General features: G+C 33.8%; 2 protein-coding genes and 2 long non-coding RNA genes across 6 annotated transcripts in view; 3 read left to right on the top strand and 1 right to left on the bottom strand.

Moving 5' to 3' along the window:
* Positions 1 to 26,958, top strand: part of LOC128880803 (uncharacterized) — a 154,561-nt gene that overhangs the window by 94,114 nt on the left and 33,489 nt on the right. The window contains exons 6-12 of the mRNA XM_054131304.1: positions 255 to 391; positions 1,830 to 2,141; positions 5,536 to 5,614; positions 7,030 to 7,180; positions 7,978 to 8,203; positions 9,843 to 10,008; positions 24,512 to 24,641. Of these exons, the coding sequence (XP_053987279.1) occupies positions 255 to 391; positions 1,830 to 2,141; positions 5,536 to 5,614; positions 7,030 to 7,180; positions 7,978 to 8,203; positions 9,843 to 10,008; positions 24,512 to 24,641 (1,201 nt within the window). The remainder of the gene's footprint in view (positions 1 to 254; positions 392 to 1,829; positions 2,142 to 5,535; positions 5,615 to 7,029; positions 7,181 to 7,977; positions 8,204 to 9,842; positions 10,009 to 24,511; positions 24,642 to 26,958) is intronic.
* On the top strand, positions 17 to 6,448 carry LOC128882054 (uncharacterized). Of its 2 annotated transcripts, none has more exons than XM_054133633.1 (3): positions 17 to 391; positions 2,031 to 2,141; positions 6,022 to 6,448. In XM_054133633.1, the coding sequence occupies exons 1-3, from the start codon at positions 259 to 261 to the stop codon at positions 6,378 to 6,380; spliced, it is 603 nt and encodes a 200-aa protein (XP_053989608.1). In that variant the 5' UTR covers positions 17 to 258; the 3' UTR covers positions 6,381 to 6,448. The 2 variants fall into 2 exon arrangements, with proteins under 2 accessions (XP_053989608.1, XP_053989600.1); XM_054133625.1 differs by having other exon boundaries at positions 44 to 391; positions 1,830 to 2,141.
* Positions 11,809 to 14,514, bottom strand: LOC128882085 (uncharacterized). 2 transcript variants are annotated; one of them, XR_008458288.1, is made up of 4 exons: positions 14,129 to 14,514; positions 12,314 to 12,425; positions 12,118 to 12,205; positions 11,809 to 11,984 (listed from the first exon to the last, which is right to left on the bottom strand). It is a non-coding gene; the product is annotated as an uncharacterized LOC128882085 (long non-coding RNA). The 2 variants fall into 2 exon arrangements; XR_008458287.1 differs by lacking the exon at positions 14,129 to 14,514 and having other exon boundaries at positions 12,314 to 14,101.
* On the top strand, positions 17,604 to 20,125 carry LOC128882092 (uncharacterized). The gene is made up of 3 exons (XR_008458289.1): positions 17,604 to 17,727; positions 19,192 to 19,463; positions 19,550 to 20,125. It is a non-coding gene; the product is annotated as an uncharacterized LOC128882092 (long non-coding RNA).

Raw genomic sequence — 26,958 nt, 5'->3', positions numbered from 1 at the left:
GTTGAGAAGTACTGAGCTAGCTCATCGGCGCCAGTCGACCCCGGTTATTGGCATGAAGGGGAAGTACCGACCAGCACCGACCAGCGCCGACCAGCGTCGAATGGCGCCGATCTGCGTCGACCTGCGCCGAAAAGCTACGAGAGCCTGCGACAAACCTCACTCGTTTTCACGCGACTATGCCACAGTTTACTGCATGCTTGACTATTCGGCTTCATTGTTACCAGACATCGTAAATAAAACGTAACATAAATTAGTGAAATGTACAACGAACTATTGATAGACGCGGTTTTCAAAAGAACTCCGATATGGGATAAAAAGAGTAAATATCACTGGAATAGATCTGTGGTAGACATGCACTGGAAGGAAATTTCTGCAGAAATGGTAGAAGACGGTAAGTATATCAAATAATACATATTTATTTTTATTGTTAGTTGTATTATACTTAATATAAATAAATATATATGCTATTTCTTATTAGTGAATATTTCATGAGTGATTTCTTTTCTTTATTTGATTTATTGACAGATATTTATAATTATATAAAATACACACACGTTTTATGTTATCTGCTGTAGAAATAAGATACCGCTTAGAAACAGGTATTTCATGAATTTTAATGGAGAATTTATACATAGATTAGAATTATTTATTACTAAACTTATAGTATGTAATGTTTGTTTACAATACAATCCTTTTTCATTCGACGATTTTGTTTATATATCACAAATTTCTAAAATGACATAGTCCAATAAGTCAAAATGTCATTAAGGTAAAAGCTTATCATAAAAGCTATAAATATATGTATATATTTTCCCTAATTAAAATCGTGCACTACAGTATGGAAATTGGTTTTATTTGATATAAACATATATGTCTATTGTAATTCTTCTTATAATGGAACCACAGACTCATATTCATTTTTCGAAAATGAAGTCGAATGTTAAATAAACACGTCTTGAATGATGATTCAGTCGTTAAATATTTATAACAAGATATTACAATTAAATATTTTGAAATAGGAAAAATGTACTTATATCACATTTAAAAAATAAACATTCCCCTCTCTTGGACAGTGTTAAAAGTATGGAACCAGTGACAGTAGATTCATAATAATAGATTATTACTGTTCTGCTATTCAAATTAATATGGGAATGTACAGTCAGTCCCATAAGTATCTTCTATATCTACTCAAGAAATTTATCTTAATTAAATGATAGGTTTCTTGTTTCCAAATAAATGTTTCATTAGTAAAAGTTTCATAGTTTATAAATATAAATTGTTTAAAATATCTCACGAAATAATAACTTTTTTACCACTTTACCCTAGTACTTTTTAACGAAGTATGACGAAAAAATTCAATCTATGCAATAAAAATATGCATTTCCATTAAAAAAAATAAAGCGACTACCGATTGCACATGCACCATTGCAGTTATAAAAAAATTTGGTCTTACAAATATAGTACTCTCTGAACTATTCATCTTTTCCCTTTGACAGACACACTTACTTGATTCACCCTGGACACGTGTACAAAGTTTATTCACGTACATATTTATAATGAAACATTTATTTGGCAGCATCTATTATCATTTAATTTAAACAAATTTCTTCAGTAGACATAGAAGGTACGAATACTTATGGGATTGATTGTAACTAAAATTTTCACCACGAACTTATGAAATAGCCTAATATTTCCTTCTACCGCTACTGATAGTCGGGATGGGATAATCTAAAGTAATATCGCTAAGAAAGTCATTACCAGGGAACATTTACGAAAGTACCCAACCAATTTCCATAATGTTCTCCACTGAAACCCTCGTTTCTTCACAGAAACAAGACTGAGAAAGAAATGGAAATATTTGCGCGACCAGTTTTCCGTCGAGTTGGGAAAACTGCCTCCCTATCGTTCAGCAGATGCCACAGAAATCACACCTACGTCAAAATGGCCATATTATGACCAACTGCTGTTTTTAAAAGACACGGTCAAACCACGTTTGACCATTGGCAATCCTTCGAAAACAATTGTTACAGCGTGTGCAAACGATGGAATACGGAGCACAGACTCGCATGTTGACGAAGATGAAGTTCGAGTTTACTCGGACTTGGACCAAAACGATAATCGTCACGATGAACACGAGGAAGGTAATGAAGTTGCGGTGATGTCTTAAGGTCGATTCAGACTATACGACACGGACCGTCACGTTCCGGCACCGCCACGACAAAACATTAAAACACGCGTTTTAATGGAACTATTCACACTTAACAGACACCGACCTGAACGTTCCGTCAACGGGAATAGTGTGAATAGTTCCATTAAAACGCGTGTTTTAATGTTTTGTCGTGGCGGTGCCGGTACGTGTCGTTGCCGGAACGTGACGGTCTGTGTCGTATAGTCTGAATCGACCTTTAAAGGCAAAAGCCTAGGCTTCGAATAAATCTGAAGTTTGCCGATGTGTTGGTCTTGTTTCCTTTTTTGGAAAATCTTCAAAAGAGGAAAAAGACAAACATATAAGCAAACTTCAGATTTATTCGAAGCCTAGGGTTTTGCCCATCACTGTTAAGTTGCCATCGAATCAGATTTTCCGCTTCGCCTCGAGTTATCGTTATTGGCCGTAAAGACTGGATAAGACTGGATAAGTGTAAGACAGGATTGACTGGATGAATGCAAGATGACTATTCCCACCACTGGGGTGGAGGGGTTCCCCTTGACGCTCGGCAAGCGAGCAGTGTAACCCCGAGTCCACACTGCGGCGAACGCTGGTCACGTACATCATTCGTGAACATGTTATTCACCGGTTTTCGCCGTAGTGTGGACGAGAAATAGCAGAGTTCGCTAACAAATGACCCTCCTAATAGGCGTAGAAGTAGTCGTAAAAGTAGCCCCGCTGGGTTAGGCGAAAACTGTGTTCGCGAACCAAATTCAGCGATCCACGAGATGGTGGATTCGGCAAACACGTTCGGGAATAACAGCGCCTTTTTCCTCGTTCTTGTCCCTTTTCGAACCCTCGGAGCTTGGACATTGCTATTCTTCCAATTCTGGGCCTGGTCTTTATGACCACCCGCAGGTAAGTACATACATACTCCAAAGGGATAATATGCGTGATCGAAGTTAACATTATTTTCTTATTAACTCATCCAAGTTTGTATATTTTTTGTTGTATTTTGATGAAAGTATATGCAATATATTGACGAGATTTTCCTGATAAAAATGGCACCAAACATGATACAAATCAGACAACTTTAAGTTTCGGTTAGAATATGCAATATTTTTACTTAATATTAATACTTGATTTTGTGAATCAGTAACCGATTAGAAAGTCTGTTCGAAAATAGGAAACAGATTGTAAAATTTGTGCCAGGAGATAATTAAGGCCTATGGAAAAACTAGGTAACTTTTGTAGCTATGTGAACCTGATACCCGACTTTTCAAAAATTTATTTTTTTTTATGGAAAATCATTTTTATCAGAAAAATCTCGCCAATATATTGCATATACTTTCATCAGGATACAACAAAAAAAGCATAAAAAGTTGGATGAATATTAAGGAACTAATATTAACTACAGTCACGCATATTATCCCTTTGGAGCATCTGCCGGCGGGTGGTCGTAAACGATGGTTTGCTTTCGAGCATTTCCAACCATGGAGGGGATGCGGATCGCCCGGATCGACGAAATAACATCAGTTTCACTAGAGTACAAACATCGTAGATGTTCGCCGGCATGTTAGCGACAGTAGGAACACCTTTGCGAACGTTTTTAGGCTATGTTCTTGTTCGTGTTCGCCGCGGTGTGGACCCGGGGTTATGTTTCTCTTTGATTTGTTGCGCGGTGGACGTTTGATGTGAACCAATGACAAAAATTCGTATATCTCGAGGCGGAGCACAGTGTGATATTTCAGCGATCTAGCTGGACAAACGGTAATTTTCGAAATCTGTTTATGAATATTATAAATTAAGAATAGAATGTCCATTTCACCAGAAAACGTAAATATCATTCCAAAAAATAAGGTATAGTTATTAATTAATAGGGTCTGAACTTTGAGCACACAATGTTTCATCCTATGGATGCGTATCCTTTGCTTGACTTCAATTCACAACTGCATTGTACCAGTATCCTCTAATGATATTTAGGTGGATATATTAAATTTGTATGTCTTCCAAGATATTTTCACACGTTTTGTTTTCTTCAAAATCCATTTTATTGGCCTTCTAAACCTTTGTAGCAGTTAACGTGTTTTTTAACGACTGTTCTCGAGATATGATTAGACTTTTAACATAGTATTTGATCGTGTTGGAGATGCACGTTTTTTGTGCATAAAGCTAGACTCATAGGTTATCGAACACAAGCAGTCAGAACGTGGACAAATGTGGACAACTAATAATTTTTTAATTTTCAAACCAGTAGGGGAACTGCATCTCGTTCCGACTATCCAAATTCAAATCGTTCTCCATTAAAGAGTAATTGATATTTTTGCATCTAATTAACCTCAAATTAAAGAAAAATTATTTGTGTTTTAAGTCCGATAGGTTAGAACTTTTGGGATCTAAATATTTCGAATTACAATTGAGAAAACGCAAGTCATGCGAAAATCGGAATCTTAAAAAAGTACACATAATATCGCCTACCCGAGAAATATTAGAGGATCTTGTCAAAATTGTTTACTGGTATTATATTTACAATATGTCTTTATTACAAAAATAAAAAAATACACTATCGCGTTTATATTCTGAACAAACCAAGTTCAACACGGTTGCTCCACTACTTTCGACTTATAGAATTGGAACCAAAATTTAAAAATGTTGAAACATTCTCGGAATATATTACTGAAGAATTGAATGTCAATAATGTCAAAGACAATACCGAAATTAAATTTTAAAAAAATGAAGGAACATTCTTCCAAAATGGAAATATAAAATGACAAAAAGATTATCGCATTATTGCATTAACATGATATAAAGAAACAAAATTTCAAAAAATACATATTTCGTAGCTTGATCTGTAGTTTGCATACATAAATTGTCGTGAAAATTAACTAACATTTTGCAGTAAAAATGTATTAATGTTAATACATAATTTATAAAAATAAATTTTTCTGAAATCTAATTATATACGTGAATTTGTCGTTAAAAGATACACAATTTTCATGTACAACATTTTTTCCTACACTTTTAATAGTTTCCGAGATATTGGATCACATAAGTTTTGTCCAGCTAGATCGCTGAAATATCACACTGTGCGGAGAGGCGAATCTTGTTCCCAAAATCAGGATCCATCAGCACGCCTCCTAGACACCCAGAGGGGTGGCAATGGGGGCGAGAAAGAGCCACTGTAAAGTGTTTTCAGTTGACACTCCGAGAGACAAGATTAATTCCGATTAAGACAGCCTTTTGAGAAGGGGACTCTCATTCGGACGAGAGCGTTCGCGTTGCGATTCTTCGGGCAATCAATGTAGAAATTCTCTTGCAAAATAAACGTTTTTATATCCGTAAATGAAGAGTTTGTAAAATCGCGCATCAACCTACTTTGTCCTAAACAGAGCTAGAATGTACAAAAACTCAACAAAAGTCGAGAAAAACGCGTTTGGAAAAGAAAATACGAAAATCAGAAAGTTTAAGGTAGTAATGAATTGATTTAAACTACTTAGGCCGATCGCACACGGGCGCAACCGATCAGTTTCAAACCACTCCGGAACTAGTAGCGCAAACGGTTTGCAACACTAATTTCAAATCGGTTGCGCTGTGTGCGATCGGGCTTACTGGTTAATCAACGATTAACATATACGATTACCATATGGCAGTCCTTTTTTTCTTTCTTCGTATCCTTCGTTTTGAGCTTGTAACTCTTCTTTTCGGACTCTTTGAGCCTGAATCTATTTCCCCCCTTAATGGCCTTATGAAGATGCACCTCGCATAGGGAATCGAATTCAAGAATAGTGAAACCGATTGGACAAACTTCGTCTAATATATTTGAGACTTTTACGAACTGATTTTGCATGGTTGGTACTAACCATATACTTCTACAGGATCATCGTGCGCGTCTTCCTCAGCAGTTCGAGGATTAAAAAGGAAACGAGGGTTGGAAAGGCGAAAACTCGAGGATCTACATCTGAAACCGTCGCGAAACCGTGATCTGGACGACGACGAAGATATTTTATTCTTCAAAAGCTTACTCTCGCATGTGAAAAAGATACCCGAATCGCGGAAATTGTCTTTTCGCAGCCGCGTGCAGGAGATTGTGGAACAATTCGCTTATGGGACTGGCACGAGTTCTACCCGAACCACTCCTATCTCTTTTCATTCTTCCCTTCATTCTACCGACACCCACGACCCTCTGGAATTAAATTTCCATTCCATTTCTCAGTCTGCTCAACATTCTTCGTAACTAAACATTCGCACCAGTTATTATATGTTACCTACTGTACATACCGTTACGTTATAAGGAAACTTGTCTAAAGCAATAAAATATTTTTAAATACTACAGTTGTTTTTATTCTGGATTAACGACACTAGGAGGATGTGCAGTCCAACAGACTCAACACTATACATAGTGTTATCTTTAAATTTGATGCAATTGAAGCATGAAGACTTAGCTTGAAGTGGTGGCAAGTTTTTCTTCCTAAATTATAGGTTACAGGATTTGACACTTTAATGTGTTCATGTAGAAGAATAAGCAATTTTTCAACTATGACTATGTTCAAGTTAATCGAGGATTAATGTAAATTATTTTCTCGTATAGATATAAACTTTAAATATATCTATTATACAATAAGAAAATAAGAAAATCCTTACTGTAGAGTACCCTAGCGAATGACAATTGACGCCATTGTAATCCTAAATACATTTTTCTTTTTCAAAATTGTATTTTACATTAATAAGCAATAGTAATCGTATGATTTCTTTAAATAAAAGTACCTTTTATATTAATTCGCAAGCAAAGAGGATTAACGAAGATAAAGAATAGACGTATAAAGAGCACAAAGAATTTTTAGTATTTGAATCCACGTCTAACGTGTGCGAAATATCATTTCCAGATACTTGAGCGAGCTAACGACTAAGATAGAGACCAGGAAAGCTCGATTGAATCATTTGGAATCGCAAAGATCTGAAGCAAAGTGCACAGCGACTAAGGATGCACGAAGTCTCGAAAGACAGAAACTGGCGCATTTGAAACGGTTGGAAGAAGTTAGTAAACTTGTGAATACTACGTTCAAAGTATACAGGTTGAGATATTTAAATCAGATCACCTGGATAATTTGTTAATTTTCAAACGTAGAAGATTACATTTTACATCAGATTAATTTTTAAAGAATAAGTTAGAAGTTGTTTGATTTCGTGACGACAGACTGTGACGATGTTTCCTTTATTCTAAGCAAAGATGGCCAAAATTCTTACATATACAATAATTTTGAATAACGAATGAAAGGCAAACAATATTCTATATACCACTCGTTGGATAAAAATTATAATTTGTATGAAACAAAAATATTTCACAATGAATAAATAGAAGTGTCACTGTTCAATTGAATAAACGTTGGAAATAAATTGTTATGTATTGATTTTATTCGTCATTAAAAATTCGAATACAATAAAGAGTCAAGAACTTTATAGATAGAAGATATTAGAGTAGATGGTTATAAGATAAATCTAACGATCTAATGTTCAAGGTCATACAAGGTCATACAAGCTCATTAAAGTTCATTTTCGAAGAAAAATATTTTCTTTCAACAGACAGTTATAACAGTTGATAAATTTGCATTTCTACATTACAAGTTCTAGTATGAATGATTCAAGTGGCGACCATGAACAGCAACGGATGGTCTAAAATGATTTAATGATCTTCTACCTCGAACATTATTTTCTATTGTTGAGAATAATCTAGTTATTCAGGTGATCTGTTGTATATTATCCATCCTGTGTATTACATTACGATACAAGAAATTATATTTTATAATTCATATCATCTATGAACTTGCACGCAGGGTCGAAACCGAGTAAGAGCGATAAACGACGAACTGACGAAATTGGCACAAAATTCTCGGGAGAACACTGAAGAGAAACGGTCTCCTAGCAGGGAAGACTTTGACAGAATCTCGAGGGTCACCACGGACGCCCCAATTGTAAACAATCAAGGCAGCTTGGGAAGAAAGACTATCGAGTCCCTCAAGGAAATTGAGAGAAATCGACAGCTTCATTTAGCGAAACAAGGTATGACTTCGTACAAATTTGTATGTTTAGTAACATAGTACGTTGACAAAGATACAGTGGGCGTAGAAAGTATTCGTACGCCGATCAATTTCCTAAAAAACTTTTGTGAAATTGTAGTATATTAATTTCTATTTTTATAAACTATGACATTCTACATATTCTCGGAAATGTCTAAAATAGATAGATTACAAAAAAAATAACTATTTATGTAAGTTGCGAAATTAACAAGAAAAAAAACAATTAATCGATAGAAATGTTGAACCAATAAGTATTCGGACTACTGTTTAAAAGTCCTTTACTGGAAATTTGATGTTTTCTAATTCGCACGGAGCAATAAACTAATGTGTTTACGTTACAAACTCTGCTGTAAATGGTTCGTCATAAGAATCGTACAAATACTTATTGCTTCTATACTTTCACCCACTTTTCGCATCTTTTTGTTAATTTCACAAATTATATTAACTAGTAAATGTTGTTTGGACTATATCTATCTTAGAGACTTCCGAGAATATGTAAAATATCATTGATTAGAAAAAAAGAAGTTAAGAAACTACAATTTCACACAAAAGTTTTTTGGGAAATTGATTGGTGTACGAATACATTGTACACCCACTGTATAGTATTCGTCAACTTATAAATAATATCAGTAATATTTGATATTATTTATCGTGATCTTTGAGGAGAAATTTTAAAAAGCTCGCATAGGTTCTCTAGTCTACACAAGAGATTAAATTAATCAACGTGCTAGCGACCATATGGCCATACAAAATTTTAGATAGCGGTTCCTATGTGCCGTTCAATATATGAAAAATAAATTGGTGAAAATACTCGTCTTGTCGCTCCAAATCTATTCTAACTGAAGTATAATTGAAATTCTTCTCCTCTTAGATCAAGAAGTATAGAGAAAAAATAGTAGTTTAAAATACGACAAATATTTGTTTCTCTTCTTTGATTTTTAACACTTTATAAAGAACATGATTTATTTCTCGTTTGGTTAATCCAGAACATTAAAGATATAGAAATTTTTTAATATACCCTCTAGAAAGTCTAATAGAATGACGCTGAAAAAACACCTTATCACATCTAACAGACCAAACACATGAATATTTTATGCTTCTTTTATAAAAATAATTAGAACATTCTAATTAATTCGTGTTCTTTATTCTGAGGAAGACCAACAACATAGATCTAAATTTTCAAAAAATAGTTTTGTTACTCTTTCTATCGAAAAATTACCTCATTAATAAATCCAATACACTTTCTCAATTTTTCAATAGTTTCGTAGCTTTTCGTCACGTTGAATTTTATGCTAAAAGATGGATAAAGAATATGAATTGTTTAAAGTGAATTTTCTTCAACTGGGAACCATATTTCCAACTTCAATGAGAACTTTTCAAGTTTAAGTTTATTTAAAGAAAATAAAACGGCGTAAGACCTATCAGGCCTATAACACCAATTACCATTTACATCTCGTGATCTACAAAAGACCGCTTTAGATTATATTACATCAAGTTACTTCCCAACTAACCTGTGTCAGTAACTAACTACTTAAATACTATACTACATACTATCTTACCTTTCTTATCTTTAAATTGAGAATATTAGTATCAGTTTGATTTATTGGTCGTTACTGTTACAGGTAGTCAAGTAATATCGGAAGAAAGACGAAGAGTCGAGGAACTGAAACGTAGAGTCCAAGACGAGGTTCGGTCACAGTGGGAAGAAAGGAAGATGAACTGCACTTCGTTCAATAGCGTTGAATCGGGCGAAGAATCTTCCAGTTATTCGACGGGACCAACCGAAAGGTGAGTCGCATGTTTTATTAATACCTTTTTTTAAATCCAATGAAATCCGATGAAAACTAGATTCTTATTTGTTGCTTTACAAGCAAAGTTTTCTATAAAAATATGAGATTTAAAAATATTACGATTTGAAAAATCAGTAGCGATTATATTTCCAAAAATATATAAAAGAAAATTGCGCAAAAATTATTGCACGTTTTCAAACATTTTTATACTTCCTAAATGGCACTTAAACTAAAATTTGAATGGAAAAATGTAAGTCAATAAGTCAATATTTGTGCAATTTAGGATCCATAGATGACCATCGTTTGATATAATGATAATTTCATTAAAAAGCTTCTATAGCGCAGCGGTTTGATTTTACAGTGATTAAAGAAAAATACAAATGTTAAGATATTTTAGAATTTCATGTGGCAAGTATTTCGTAAACATTACGTACTATTTATAGACTCATTTTAGCATTTTAGTCTTATCTGTGTGTTTAATGATGGATAAGTTATAGCGCGCATTTGATTAACGAATGCCTATACTGTGGTTTTTTAAACGGAAATTGTGAGAAAATGAATGCCAGTGTACTCAAGAAAGTACTACACTTTTCTAATATATGTTTCTAAATACTAAATTTTTACGAAGTTTTTAATGACACAAGTTAAATGTACACAATTATTAATTACATGGTAACAGTTCGATGTATTTCAAAATCAACAATCCTCGACTCTCTCGAAACGAACGAATTTCATTCAAAATACTCAAGTTAAAATTTATATTTCAAGCATAAACCTCAACCTGCCAGGGCATTGCCTTTAGTCTGACAATTTCACGCTATTAATGTAAATATAAAATTTTAGAACAGTTTACCTTCAGAGAGAACTAGTTTTTCATTTTAAATTCAATTTCTGAAGGTTAATGTATTCATGACTGTTCTACGTCGGTAATATTATATTAAGGGGACCAGAAAGTAATGTCGTTTCTGTGCAGAGCTGGGTAAAATACGTATTTTAAATAATAAACAGTAAATAAATATTTTATTTCGGATCATGCATGTATATTTAAAAATAAAATATTTTATTTCGGATCATGCAAGTATTTTTAAAAATAAAATATTTTATTTGATATAAAAAAATGTTTAAGATAATATTTCAACTAATATTTTATTTGAAAAAGACTGAAAATATTTGTGCCATAGTTCGGAATATTTTATTTCTTTAATTTATTATCAGCAAATAAAATATTTTTATTTTACTAAATTATAGTGTAAAAAATATATATATATATATATATGTATATCGAATTGAGTAACTCCTCCTTTTTCGAAGTTGGATAAAAAATATATTTATTTTGGTAATCTGAAACGAACGAAGTACTTTTCCTTTGCATTATAAACATACATTCAATGTAGTTCTTCAATGAATACTTCTATTAAGAATCTTCAATAAGAATCTTCATAAAATGAGTGATGGAAAGAGATATTCTTCAATCGCAAGAAATAGTTTCTCCATCTGTGTATCATATATACACAGTTTATTTTCAGGCTAAAATAATGGTTAAAGTAAGTTAAAATTATTTTCAGGTTAAATTTAAGGTTAAGAGCTATGGAAAGTATTCAATTTTATGCTTTATGTTATTAAAACGAAACATATTTTATTTGATGTGTTAGATTATCAAAATAAAATATTTATTTTCATGCTTTAACTATAGATTACCAAAATAAGTTATTTTATTTTACGTTTTCCATTATCAAAATGTTATGTCCGAGCTCAGGGGAAGAAAAAGAAGTCACCCTTAAACTGCTTAACACTCCTCGATGCCTCTTTATTTCGTCAATTCTTTTCGATTACAATCTACCTTCTCCAAACTTACTTCTTCGCTACATTTCTCTCAACCACTCTCTCCCGACCAATCTCTCACCGATCTTCCTGCTTGTTTCGAGGAGAGGGAGAAACTCCCTAACCACGAGACCGTTGGTCGAGTCCCGAACACTACTTAACACAAAATAAAATATTTTATTTGCTGAAATTTTATATCCCATTTGAAATACTATTTTATTTGAATTCTGAAGAATCTATTATTTAAAATAGTATTTAAAATATTTCTCTACAAAATATTACCCACCTCTGTTTCTGCGAGTATCAATACTTGTTTATCATTTATCATTGTGTATCAATTGATTTTTATCGATCGGGTATTACAAACTTGCACACTAGATAACAAAAGGTTGTTGATAACGAGGGCAATTACATAATTGATTCAAAATAAAATCTTGTTATAAAGTTACTTTTTTGAATATAATGTAAAAGAAACAACATACCTTTTGATCCCCTTAATAAATATAACATCTCGCAATAGTTTCCTGTCTGAGAAAAGAGAAAACACATTTCCTCTAAAGTCAATTTGTCAGAATTAGTTTGTCCCCAAAATGCCTATAACATTATAATAAAAATCGAGCATTCCCTTACATCTACATAATTGACTCAAACTATCAGTTATAGAGTATATAACTATAAGTGTTTCTTTTCTTCTTTTTTTTTTTTAAGAGGAATTGTGAGAAAATAAATGACAGTGAACGTCAGAAAATAGTCTCTTTAATGACACAGTTATTAGTTATTAGTAACAGATCCACCTATTTCAAAATCGACCGTCTTCGACTCTTTCAACGCAGATGAATTTCATTTACAGTGACTCACGAAAGTATTTGAACACTTAGTACGAAGTACTTTATTAATTATAATAAGTATATTATATAACATTTACCGCAATATTATTAACACTGTAAGGAGATACGACTCAACAGATTATATAGGTAAAGTTTCAAACAAAAAATATATAAACAATAGATTTGAATTATTTCTTGTTAAGATAGAGATTGTTGAAGCCACAAAAGTATTTGAACAAGTAATTTTTAAATCTTTAATATTTAGTAGGTCGGCCTTTGGCACGAATAACATCCTATAAGCGAGTATGCATACTGTTTACTAACCTTTCTGTAATACTTGGCGAAATAGAATTCCAAACTTGGAGTATTTTTTCCTTTAAACTTGCCGTGAATGTTATATTAAATTTTTGTAATTCTTTCGCCATTATTGCCCATAGATATTCAATCGGGTTAATATCAGGGCTTTGTGGTGGTGTAACTAACATGTGGGGGGTATTATATATTATATATTATACATATATAATCCATTCCTTACCAATTTTTGCAATGTGCTTAGGATCATTATCCTGCTGAAAGTAAAAGTCTTCGTATATACCCAATTTTCTTGCACTTTCCTTTAAATTTTCTTGTAAAATGTTCGAATATTTGTATTTATCCATTGTTCCTTCTATGAAGGTCAAATTCCCGGTCGCGTTTGTCGCCATACATCCCCAGATCATAACTGAGCCACCCCATGCATCACCGTAGCACATAAGTTCTTTGGTCCATCTCTGTATTTGCTTGTCTCTAAACAAAATTCCATCCGTCTGACCCAAAGACGTTAAATTTTGATTCATCTGAAAATATCACTTTATTCCAGAATACAGAATCTTTACTAATAAATTCTTTGGCGAACTTCAATCTTTTCTTTTTATTAGTATCACTAATATATGGCTTCTTTCTGGGAACTCTGGCATGATAATCATTTTCCCATAGCACTCTTCTGGATAATTCTGGATGCACATCTTTATTAAAATTCTGTTTAACTATTGTTTCAAGTTTTGTAGCAGAAAGCTTTGGATTTTTTCTTTATTTCGGGAAGCAACGGTCTTTCTTCCCTTTCGGTTAATTTCTTTGGTCGGCCTGAACGGTATTTATTTTTTAAAGTTCCTTCAGATTTCCATTGTTTAATAATATCACGTGTCGTAGATCTATTTATATTTAATAATTTACTTATTTCATCATACGTCTTTCCTTCCAATAATTCAAATTTATTGTTTACATATTTCGATTTATTTGAAACTTTACCTATATGATCTGCAGAGTCGTACCTCCTTACAGTGTTAATAATATTTCAGTAAATGTTATATAATATACCTATTATAATTAATAAAGTATTTCGTACTAAGTGTTCAAATACTTTCGTGAGTCACTGTAGAACATCCAAGTTAGAATTGACATTTCTAAGATATACCTCAACTAATGCGTTACCTTCAGCCCGAGAGTTTCGCGCCGTTAACGTAAATATACACTGCGCGTAAAAGGGTTAATAGACCTCCGTTGGAGCTTGTCGTCGCCGAACGTGGCGAGTTCCTCACCATTTAATGGAACGGCTTGTGCAACCTCCTAGAAGAGAGACTCGTCATTGGCACGTCGCGCGTGTTGCGTAGACGCGTCACATTTTATCGGTCAGTTTCGCGAAACTGGAATCCGCCGAGAGTAAAAGGTGTCGGCAGCCTTGGCAGAAGCGAGAAAGTGTTGATCGCGCGCAAGGGCGTCGGAGGAAGCGTCCAGGAATCAGCGTCGACGATCGCAGATTGCCAGGGCTGATTGCGCCGGGACGGCAATAAAACGCTTTTATCGGTCCCTCTTCGTTGTCCCAGCGTTACTTTACTGCTCTGTTGCCTGGGTGGGAGTAGCAGGGTTGGAAGTGGTGGGGGGAGGGGGGAGGGGAGGCTGTTATCAAGCGATACGGTATCTGTTGCAGCATGCCCGCCTTTCCGCGACCCGACGCCTAGCCAACGTCGTTGATACGTCGTTTCGTCGCCGATCAAACGGTTCGCTGGGTGTCGGGAAAAGCTGACGAGGAACCAAACACGCGATACACCCGATAAGATAAACATCCAGCTCGTAAATGCACAGTGTGCGAGGGATATCGTCGAACGTGTCCGTTGTCGATGAAACAACCCAACTTGGAAGTGCTACCTGAGCAAACACTGAGTATCACTTCTTTGAGTGGTGTGTTTTTATGGTGATGGGAAATCGTCATTGAACTGAAAACGATGGTTGTATCTATGCTGAAGAAACGAACGAATAGTTGTATATAAGTTATGAAGGCCAGATATAAATGTATGTAACGAACACATAGCGAGCGATCCTTTGAGCAGTGAGGTTTCCAGTGCTAGAAAAACAGCACAGAACTGCATTCCAATGTATAGGAAAATACTGATGGAGTGATTGTGTATGAAACTGAGCCTTGTGTATAAACCAAGGTTAAACATACATTTTTTGAGCAGTGAAGTATTACAGTGGTAAAAATACAGCACAGAATTACGTTCCAGTGTGTATCGAAGAAATAACCAAACAGTAATGCATAAAACTATCACGTCTAGTCATCAATTAGCAACGTGACACGAAATACAAAGTGTATGCATGAGTTCATATTAAAAGAAACTAAGATATGATGTGAATATATTCTTAATATTTGAAAAGAAACGTGTACAAAGTAACGAAGGATTTGGTCCTGAGCTGGTCTTTGAAAGACTCTGAACAATTTAGTGAAAGCTGAGGAAGAGTCTTCTTCGAACGATGAAGCACCAAAGCAAGAACCGCACTGAATTTTGTATCTAACGAAAAAATAAATAAGCTGAACCATTGCCTGTGATTCCTGGGATAGCCGTGGCAAGAGTAATCGTGATGTCACTGTAGAAAAAAAAGTTACAAGTTTTAGTTGCAAAGGATTCTTGTTCGTCAAACTTAAATTAAATCTAACCCATTGACTTATTAGAAGACACAAACGTTCGATCGAACAGAACGCTGACTCTGAATCCTGGATTCAGGTGACTTTAGTTGAATTACTGGGATAGTCGTGGTAGAAGTAATCGTAATAGTCAACTGTGAAAGAAAATTGAACAATTTCAGGATGAAATGATAGGACCAATAATATAGATAAATCTAACCTAGGCCTAACCCACGATCTTCTTCGAACAATCAAGCCCCCTAGGTCAAATAGTCAACTGATCCTGGATCTTGGATTTGACATATAGAAGAATAAAACCAAGCAACCGCGTTGAATTATTGGAATAATCATGGTAGAAGTAATCGTAATCGCCACGGCTGAAAGAAAAATGAAAATTTCACGATACGAGTTTTTATCGACGAATGTTATAGATACTGTGTAGATAGTGTTGTAGATATTAGAGGAAAAGTACGCTCGTCGAGGAAGGGACTCGAGTGGTTTCGCGGTCAAAATATTTTCCGACTCGTTAACGGCGAATAAAGCGACGGAGGTAGGGGAATGAGATTTCATTACTTGTGAAACGAGTGGAAACCGTTAGTGTAATTTGAACAGCGTTCGTTGAACGTCGGTGCTCCGTTGCAGCGAAATCAAAACAGTGAGGTGCGAGGCTTCGAGGCTTCGAATGGATGGAGCGCGAGGCGTGTAAAGATTGATTTATTTGATAAGTAGAACTCGTAAAAGTGTCTGGTGAGGTTTCGAGATTTATCGAGTGTGGCAAAATAAAGTAGATCGTTCGAAGGCTCGATCGGCGACGAGGGAAATCCCAATTGGAAAGCAATAATGAATCGAAAGATCGTGGAAAAGAAAGTGATTTATTAGTGGGACGTACAATTGCGAAAATTAATTGAACATCGAGATATATGAATATAATAGATATTTTTTAATAGGTATATTTCACAAAATTAATATAAACGTTAATGAAAATGCAACATCTTAATTTATAAATAATAGACATCGAAGTTATGAAATTATAAGTTAACATAAAACATTAATGAAAGTGGAATTCAAAATTATGTAGAAATAAAAAAATTCTTTTGCAATATATTCCAAGAACTGTATGCACAACATTAGCGGTAGTTATAATGAAGTTATATTGTCATTACAATACCATTATAATGTAACTATAATTGTAATTATAAAATATATAAAAAAAAATCTTAAACGTTGTAATAGTTACAAATTTAAAAAGTGCTTTAAAAACATGTCCCAGAGCATTTATATGAACCATTACTGATAGACATAACGAAAATGAATCATCATAATATGTAGATAACAGATATCTTAATTGCAATAATAATTATAAGATTATTTAACTATTCCGGAGTATTAAAAAAATATGATATAAAACCAAATGAAAGTAGAACGTCGATTTTTGTAAAAATAATAAATCTCTTAATCATCATAAAAATTCCAAGGTTTTTTAACAAAATATACCAAATATGTAATATAAAATATAGTGAAGGAAATAATGAAAGTACATCACAATCGGTGAGAATAGTGAATAGACTCTTCAACTATTCTAATCATTCTATACAAGGACGTAATAAAAGTAGATAAAAAAAGAGCAAGTGAATATTTAATTTTCTATAGAATCGTTCGAAAAATCAAACAATTTTCAATTTTGCTAAGAATAGCAAATTTGTTGGAGAACACTATCGTTTACGCGTGTATTGTGAAAAAGTGAAAAGGTGCGCACGGAATTCATTAAGACGAACCCAGTGGAAGTAAAAATATTTAAATTGCTGGAATGCAGTGTCATAAATGCTGACGAACATTGGCGGACGACGTGAAATGAAATGTTGAAAATTTGCCCCGAGGTCTGGGTTGAAGAATTTCAAGTAATGGGACGGTCACGTGTGAAGTGAAAGGGTGTATCAAAGAGACGATAATGCGCGAGAATGAACGCGAGGGAAGTGAGCACGTCCGTTTTAAACGAAATTAGGCTCAAAGGGTGCAATTTGATCACTTTTCTCACCAGCAACAGCATTTACGTTGGCAGCAAGGATTGGCTTTGCGAAAATTGCTATCGACCTTTGGAGTCGCGGTCACGTGCGTTTTGCAGAAGTTGCACGTGAGTTTTCATCGATTTCTAATTTGCATTTCAGTCTTATATACATTCATCATTGATACAGTAGAATGTATTCGTACATCCATCAATTTCCCAAAAAACTTTTGCGTGAAATTGCAGTTTGTTAACTGCTTTTTTTATAATCAATGCTATCCTACATATTCTCGGAAATCTCTAGAATATATGTAGTTCAAACAACAATTACTAGTTTATATAATTTACGAAATTAACAAAAAAATACGAAAAATTGGTAGAAATATAGAAGCAATAAGTATTCGCACGGTTCTTATGACGAACAATTTACAGTAGAATTTGTAACATAAACACATCAGTTTATTGCTTCGTAGGAAATAGAAAACATTAAATTTCCAGTAAAAAAGACTTAAAAAATGCTCTAATAAAGGAATGAAAGAAGATCTCATCCCGAATAACATCCACATTTATGATAGTTAATTTAATGCTTAGAAGAGTTGCAGTAATTATAAAATCAAAAGGAAATCCCACGAAGTATTAATTATTTATAAATTAATGTAAATTTCGTTTTTTTTTTTAAATAAAGTTTTAAATATTTAACACTTGTACGAATACTTATTGCTTCTGTATTTCTATCGATTTATTGTTTTTTCTTGTTGATTTCTCACTTATACAAAATACCTAATCTTTTCGTACTGTATCTATTCTAGACATTTCCAAGAATATGTAGAATATCATTGTTTATAAAAAGAAAAGTTAATAAATTACAATTCACATAGTTTATTTGGAAATTGATCGATGTACGAATACTTTCTACACCCGCTGTAAATGGTTCAAAGATTATACTAAATGGATATATTTATTTGAGAAATTTTATGTAAGTGTAATATTTTACTTTAAAATTCATCCTTAACCTCTATAGCGATGAATTATAAAAAATTTTGATTACTTGCAAGAAAAAATGTATATGTATAGTTCAAAACAAGTATTGCGAATAACGGTAAATAACAACAATTTTTATATAAACGTTAACGTACAATTATATGTCAATATCCCTCAAGAGGTTAAAATACGTTTTTATGGTAGAAATGATATTCAATAGTATTCATTATTCAAATAACGCTCAAACATTCTGATTGCTAAATTTGAATTTGTATTCTTTCCTGATGTACTTTGATAAATTTTTAAAATTTCACTAATGCAATTTCTTTTAAAGATGGTATTACAACAATAGAAATACAAAAGTATTTATATATAAATATAAACGTAATTTAATGATAGTAAAATGATAAAGATTTATACTATTATTATATTACAAAGTCGATATTAATGAAAAACGTATGTTACATTCTTGGAATAACTATTTCTTTTTTTAAAAAAATCATTCAATAGAAAAGTACAAATAATATTACATAATCACAAAATTTCTCAAAATAGTACGGTTGGAATTTATTATTAACCTAAAATGGGTTGCATTTTTACGTTACGAACCAGGGCGATATCGACGCGGGTGAGCGCAACGAGTGGGGTAGATTTGAGAAAAGAAGCGGTACGATTAGTTATTGTGCGTCAATGAATCCGACAACTGCAGATGGAATAGAAATGTAGCGACTCCGATGCGATAATCGGATAGTTTACAAAAACAGTATATCTCAGTAAAGGGTAACCGCAGGTTCGGGTATTTTGATTGTTTGGTTATTGGAGTCAAGTGCAACGACTCTGGCGAATAGTCAGAAACTAGCAGGATCAATAACTCCCAGTAAACGGTAATTGCGGGTTAAGGTTAGAATTGTGAGATTGTTGGAATAAGAAGCAAGACAAAATTTTTCTGTTTTTTTTTTCAAAAAAACAGGTAAAAAATGACAAATCACAAAATGTTTTGTTTACGGGACCTACTGGAAGAAGTATTCTACAAGATGCAAGAGGTTTCACTCCGATTTATCAAGTCATCTCGACGTAATCGTCAAAGATACCTAAAAATTACGGTTTTTTGCTAAAAAGAAAAAATGGGTAAAAAATGACAAATTGCAAAAAGTCTTAATAGCGGGACCACCGGGATGACATGCTTTACAAGATGCAACAGCGCAAAAATCGCAGCGACTCCGATGCGATAATCAGATAGCTTGCAGGATCAGTATTTTCCAGTAAAGGGTAACTGCAGGATAGGTTAAGTCGAGGAGTTCGGTTTGAATGCACAAGGACTGAATCGTGTAGCAGAAATATAGCACGCGTCGCGAAAAAAGCCTCGCTTATTAATTTAACTTGTTAGTTTAATCAAATAATAACTTGAGCGATAAAGTTATTATGTTGTGGGATCGTTGCACAGGCTAGGATTGCTTATTAATAAAATAGTAAAGGTTTTAAAGTTGACTCAACAGACTTCAATGTAAATAAATGAGTGTATATTCAATAATGGTTTGGATTATTATTATAAGGGGAACAATCATTACCTTTACCTAATTGCTTCTCTTTTTATACATTTCTTATTAAAATTTCGAATTCTGCTAAACATATCAGTTTGTTTATATTTATGTTCAGGAAAATCGTACGTTAAAAAATCATTGAATTTTCGGTGCAACCTATCTATACTGAAGTATATTTTTTCCATTGGAGATATGATATTGTACGGAAAGAATTATAAAATCAGACAATGAAGTGTATAAAAAGCTTTCTTATAGAATGATAAGGAAATGATTCACATTTATAAAGCATCCATTACTGGTCAAACTATTAAAACTTGAGAGTAGAGAAATACATGCAACATTCAAAGCTTCTGTTCACCTAATTATTAGGTAGACTGGAAAGTAATGTCGTTTCTTTTACATTAAATTCAAACAAATTTTTTATAAATTTCTATTTTTAATTATTAATTGTATAATCGCTCCCGTTATCAATAGCCTTTTGCCATCTAGTGTGCAAATTGTCAGATCGATAAAAATCAATGAGTTGATGAACGATAAACAAGTATTTAAAATTGCAAAAGCGACATTATTTTCCGGTTCAGCTAACACTTGACACAGCTTGTCGAACTAACTTTAATTGCTCGACTCCTGAGATATCTACATAAAATGCAACAGTGGATGCAAATACGAAATAATAAAACTAAAACAATCATAGACTCATCAGAATTCATAGAAGATAAACGTGATTCAAGTAACAGATAATAAATAAAAACATCCATCAGAAATTTGTTTACACCGTTTAATGCATCGAATATACAGTTACACGGAACGACTTTCTTCGTTTAACGTAAACTATAATTTTACTTTAGAATTTAAATGATAGTTTTGACTAAATAAGTACATAACAGATCAGAAGACCTTTTATTTGTTATTCGTAACTCTTGTGCAGATATGAATTTTGATCATCCATTCTACGAAATGTATGTACATACATACATCTAAAATTACTTTCTACGTATCAGAGGCGCCTTGACTAACAAACAGTGCTGCAAGCGTGTGTTGCCATCGTAAAACAAATATTAAATGTTCATATTCGACGTAGGCGACGTAGGATGGCTGTCAAGGATTTAAGCTTATTACGTATGTCAGTCGTAGAAAGCTAGAAGAAATAAAGTGGTTTCGCACTTTTGACCCGTAATGTGTGTTTCATGCAATCGTGCGTTTCATAATTAATTACTTTCAACGTAACGTGCTTGTAACTAGGGCCGTCTTTTAAACAATATGCAACTTTTAAATAATATGCAGACGATTCTCAACAATAGAAACGAATTTCTCAAACTAGTAGATATACACGGTCTGTCTAAAAAGAAACCGAACTTTTGCTATGAACAGAAAAAAGTACAAGAAAAGTTTTTAGACACACGTTCATTCACCCAAAATAATCTCCGTCTGTGTCAGTACAGCTTGTAGACCGCGTAATTAACATTTCGAAGGACCTTTGCAGCTCCTGTTTTGGTAGCCCGTTTAGTACGGCGGTTACAGCGTCCTGAATCTCCGAAACGTTGCTATAATGTGTCCCTTTCATTGGAATTTTCAATTTTGGGAAAAGAAAATAATCGCAGGATGACAAATCAGGCGAGTAGGGTGGATGATCAAAGGTAACAATGCCTTTTAAAGCCAAAAATTGACGCTCAATTGCAGCTTTGTGTGCAGGTGCATTGTCGTGCAACAACATCCAACTTCGTCTTCAATGGACTCTCGAGTGAACCACTCGTAAACTTATGTACGGTTTAGGCATTCATCCCCATACACTTGTTTTAATAACGTAAGCGTTTCGGTAAAAGTCTTTTTCAATTTAACGCAGAACTTAATATTAGCGTTCCATCCCGGTATTCCAACAAGCGCACAATGCGGCGAATGATAGGCAAACGTGGACAAAAATAATATTTCTATTTTTTTTTACTTGTTCGTGCTTGGTAACATAGAAAATGGATTTAGATACAAGATGGATTCAAATAATACTGTGCACGGTCAACAATTAACGTTCAACCTATTGTCTTTTATTATCTGTAACTAGATGGCGCGATTAGAAAAAATTTTAGAGCAAAAGTTCGGTTTCGCTTTAGACAGACCATGTATTAACGAAATATGAAATAATGAATAAATTGTAATTGAAGATTTGAATTGTAGATATTAACGTGACCACTGGATAACCATGTAGTTGATGTGACCTTAATCAAAGTAATTAGGAGAAAAAAAAAGAAAATGTAGCGAAGATACTTGGAGCCTCCGTAAACCTAGGGTTAATATGACCACCCTGTACACGTCTCATCCGCGTTTCGCCGTGTCCGTGGTCCATGGCAGGCGGAGGCGGGGCACGTCTCTCGATCCCACCTCCCAACAATGACCGCATCTCCACGGTTCTCCGCGGCAAAACGAGCAGCTGGAATGAAAAAGATGACCCCGTTCTTGGAGGTCAAGGACAACGTTGCCATAGCAACGGGATCGGAAAGAGTGTCGTCGGCTATAGGTTGAACATTGTAGAAGAATTAAATACTATGCTGGTGGCACCGTCGAACCGGTCGACCGACCGACTCACTTTGTACTTGTTAGGTTTTAATAATACCTGCCGCGGCTATGGCCTCGCCGCTAGTACCGATCCTCGCTGGCTAGAAGACCCTTCAGACGACGGTTTTTTCGCAAACTGTGCACGGCCACGGTCCGACCGCGACGGCTAAAGTTCACCGGTACGAAGTGCGCGAAACCGATCGTGTCGCGCTTGACAGTGATTACGTAAGCTGAGAAACTTGGTCGTGTTCGAGGCGAATTGATCGAAGAATCAGGAAACCCGAGCGTGGATCGCGTTAAGTGGCGTCCTCGCTGATATCGTTCAGCTGTTCGTTCTGACGCGTACGTGTGCTACACGGAGCCATGAAGATTGCCACCGAGTGATGTTCATGATGTGAGGAAAATCCGCCTTTTTCGTCGTAAAACGCGCTGTTGTGATGGCAATGCTATCGGTGGATGGTTTAGGAGATAGGAAACTAAATCGACAGTGAAGGGAGCTTCTATAGATACTCTGACCTTTAACCCTTTGCATTCGAATGTCTCTTCTGAGGGGACAAGTCTAGGCAAACTTTATTAGTAATTACTAGACTGCGGATCTTTATGCATTTATTGGAAATTTGAATGTGCAAGAACCTACAAAATGCAAACAATGTGCAAGAATATAAAAAAGATTGAAAGTAAAGTTCATGTTATAATATTTTCAGATTAAAATAAATTTCTATTTAGGTTCAATTTTTCTAGGCACGTTCGCAACGATTTTATCTTTCATAAAGATTCGCAGTTTAATGATTACACAAGATAAACTTATGGGAGCGTAAAATTTGTTAAAATGTAGAATTCCTTCAAGGTTTTTATTCAAATATCACGAAAAATCAAATAAAACTATGGTACACGTATTAAAATATATATATAACAAATATGAGCCTGTGTTACGCGGAAAAGGAATGTGTGAATAGTCTACACCTTAAAAAAGCAACAACGAGCATTTGCATAAGAAAATAAGATGTAGGAACATATTTTGTATGAGATGGTGCAATTTGTGATGATAGACAAGGAAGCCTAAGATTGCAACTTAAAAGATAGAAACTATCAATGCATATCTATGACTGTTACACAAATTATCACATATTGAAATAGTATAAAATTTTGATTTTTGACATAAATATGTTCCTCAATGTCTAAAGATTTCTATAAGCTTGAGTATCATTACAGTGAACGCCTGGATGGGAGTTCTAGTAACATTATTTTGTTAAATTATTTAGAGATGAGTGAATGGAATTTAGCTTATGATTGATAATAACATTCCTCTTTTTCATCAGTTTGGCTTCTGAGAGGCACATATGCTACTGCATACAACTATGAGTACTGTACCTGAATAATACGTTTATATCGTTAAAGAAATCCGTCTTATCTGTTTTAAAATACGTTTTCCCGATAACAGTGCTATTAATAGTTCATTAATGTCATACAAAATCGCCATCAATCTATGAAATAACCTTTTCCACACATTTTAATCACCAAACATAAATTCCATCCAGGAGCATTCTCTCCAGCTTTCCTATGACTCGCTAAAAAGTCTAACTGATCAATCTCGTGGACTAAAAAGTAGAAAAAATCTGTTTTCAAATGTTTTAATAAGTATACTTACGGAACAATAAATAAAATGGAAATTAATGTGAAGTGCTAATCATTTAATTACATGTCTGGAATATCAAATCTGCCATAAATAGAACGCGATTCTTTTCTTACTTTTAATGGTGTAAGTAAGAATTCCTTGAACGAATATAATCTCGTAGACTGTCAAGAAGTGGAACATGTTTCAATTAAAGGTTTTTGATTTTCAGTGGCAGCGGAAGCAGCGACGGCGCAGAGGGTGGAAACAACGAAAAATTATCTCCTAGCAAACTTTCGGAACTTACGTCACCCAGTCCAGGACCTTCAAACAATTCCTACAGCTTGCTTCAAAATGATAACGTGAGTACATTACGAGTTTAGCTATTTGTTATTAGTTAAGAAACAGGTATCTGGGTGTCTAAATAATTTCAAGTCTCAGAGAAACATTTCCTTTCGAGTCTCGAAATTAATTAAATATGGTTAGGCACAGTAATCTAATTAGTAGCCACGTTATATTTCATATTTATTTTAAATTTCTCAAACGATTTTATCTCCTGAAATAATTTCGATGGCTACGATTAATTATTTTAAATTTAAAACAATTTTTAAGAAATTAAGATAAATCGCTTTAAATTTCGTACTTTTAAAATTTAGACTAATTAGAAAGTTTACAGTAAATAATATTATGTATCATTTAAACGTCTACAGTAATTTGTATTAGTAAATATTTGTCACATGTTGACGTCAATAACATTTCATTTGTTGTTATTAATTAAACTTGCAAAATTTCGTTGTAGAGACGACAAATTAGAAATTAATAATTCTGATTCATTTACCTGTAACAACAAATTAGTTACAACATTTTATTGATCGATATTGACAGTACATATAAAACACTACGTACCATTAATCTCACTGTAATTAATATTTTATTGTCGTTATATTTGTTTCAAATTTTTCGTTCAATTACATCAACTGTGTAATCAATTTCTAAAGGCATAGCCTTTCTACGATTATGAAATATTGCCACACACCTGTTCAAACAAACAGGTGCAAACTGTTCTCCCTGACCTGTGGATACGATATCGACACCAATGTTTATCAACGCATCGCGTAGTCGATGCATAGCCATAAATTACATTCTAGCCAAGATATATGATACCACGAATATTTAATACACATTATACGCCTATTAAAACATAAAATCATGGTTCCGCTATAATTAGCGGAATTAATTTTACAGAAACATGATTTTAGAAGTGAAAATATAAATTCTCTATAATACAAGGCTTTCCAAAAGGGACTTTAGGAGTTTGTCTTTTAGTCAAACACGTTTTAGTCGTGTACGTAAGCATGTTGCTTAATTTGCTTTGAAGTTATTTCATTGCATTTTCCAACAGCGGTAATAAACAATGAAGTTAAGATAAGAAGTACAAAGAATTATCATAGGGTATAAGATAATTTACAAACATCGTGATATTGTAAAACAGTAAAACAATGTAATTTTTTGTAAAAAAAATAGTGCAATAATTGAATTTGTCAACTCCGCACTTTAATAAATAAAACTAGAACTAAACAAAGAAAAATATTAATGACTGCGACAAGTTGTTTAATTTCGCAAAGAATGATTTTGCTGACGGAAATAGAAATTGCACATGGAAGATATTAACAGGTTCCTCGAATTTTCCATTGTTAACGCGAGCGAGTAGATTAAATCGATCGTGATCGTAACGAATTTAACGTTTGACGTGACGTGGCCGTTGAAAGTCGCTTCGTACCAAATTAGACAAAAGCCATTTCGCCAGCTGCCGTGGTTTTAGTGTTTCTGAAAAATATGCGTCATTCATACGACGGAATATCGAAAACTGACGTGACGGGGCGCGTTCCACATTCACGATGAAAAGAAAGGAAAAGTGCAAGAATCAGTTTGCCAGCCTTCTGGAATTAAACGTGAAAATTAAGCCAGGATCGGTTTGCGAAACTTAAAATGAGTCGTTTAATTTGCTGCATATTGCTGGCCTCTAATTATTAATAATAATGGTTCCACCGAAATAGCCAGCAGCACAAAACGATGCAACTGGTTTGAAAACATTTTGGTTCGTCTTCAAAATGGCTCTTTTGTTCTTTGATAACGGATGCGAAGATAACGAGAGAATTTGATATTGTATTCCACCTTTTGGTGTCATTTAATAGTTTTCGAAAATTAATTGTGATAATCATTTCCTTCGAAACAGTAAAACTACTGGGTTCAATACATATCTGTATATACATATATATTTTAGTAATTGGAGTAGACTAATTTATCAATATAATTTATTTATTGCGATATAATATATTCCATTAAATGAATTGGTAATAATTGAGTGACTTTAGAAAGAAGTTTAAGGTTCATGGGTCAAATTTACAGGCTTGGTAATTTTAGTGTTAATCATTATACTTTTTTTTTATTTTTATTTTAATTCCACTTGTATTTACTAAACATTGAAGGGGATTAAAAACATTTTTGATTCAAAAGTCTATTGATTATTGATTTAATGACAATATTTAGATTGCTATAAAAATTCTTTATACATTTCTCTTCTCAATTTATCCAGTTAAACGGTTAAAAGTATAAAAAAGAAAAACTGACTTTTATGTTTCTTATTTATATGGCAACTATGGCGCTGGAAAATATAAT

The sequence above is a fragment of the Hylaeus volcanicus genome, chromosome 1 (assembly GCF_026283585.1).
Source record: "Hylaeus volcanicus isolate JK05 chromosome 1, UHH_iyHylVolc1.0_haploid, whole genome shotgun sequence".
Taxonomy (NCBI): Eukaryota; Metazoa; Arthropoda; class Insecta; order Hymenoptera; family Colletidae; genus Hylaeus; species Hylaeus volcanicus.
The sequence above is the reverse complement of the archived record's forward strand: the minus strand, read 5'-3'. Positions and strand labels throughout refer to the sequence as shown.

What these genes read in the sequence shown, in the direction of transcription:
- LOC128882054 (XM_054133625.1), top strand. Translation starts at nt 259, where the DNA reads ATGTACAACGAACTATTGATAGACGCGGTTTTCAAAAGAACTCCGATA. An exon ending in TGCAGAAATGGTAGAAGACG is followed by an intron (nt 392 to 1,829) that starts GTAAGTATATCA and finishes GTTTCTTCACAG; the next exon opens with AAACAAGACTGAGAAAGAAA. An exon ending in TCACGATGAACACGAGGAAG is followed by an intron (nt 2,142 to 6,021) that starts GTAATGAAGTTG and finishes ATACTTCTACAG; the next exon opens with GATCATCGTGCGCGTCTTCC.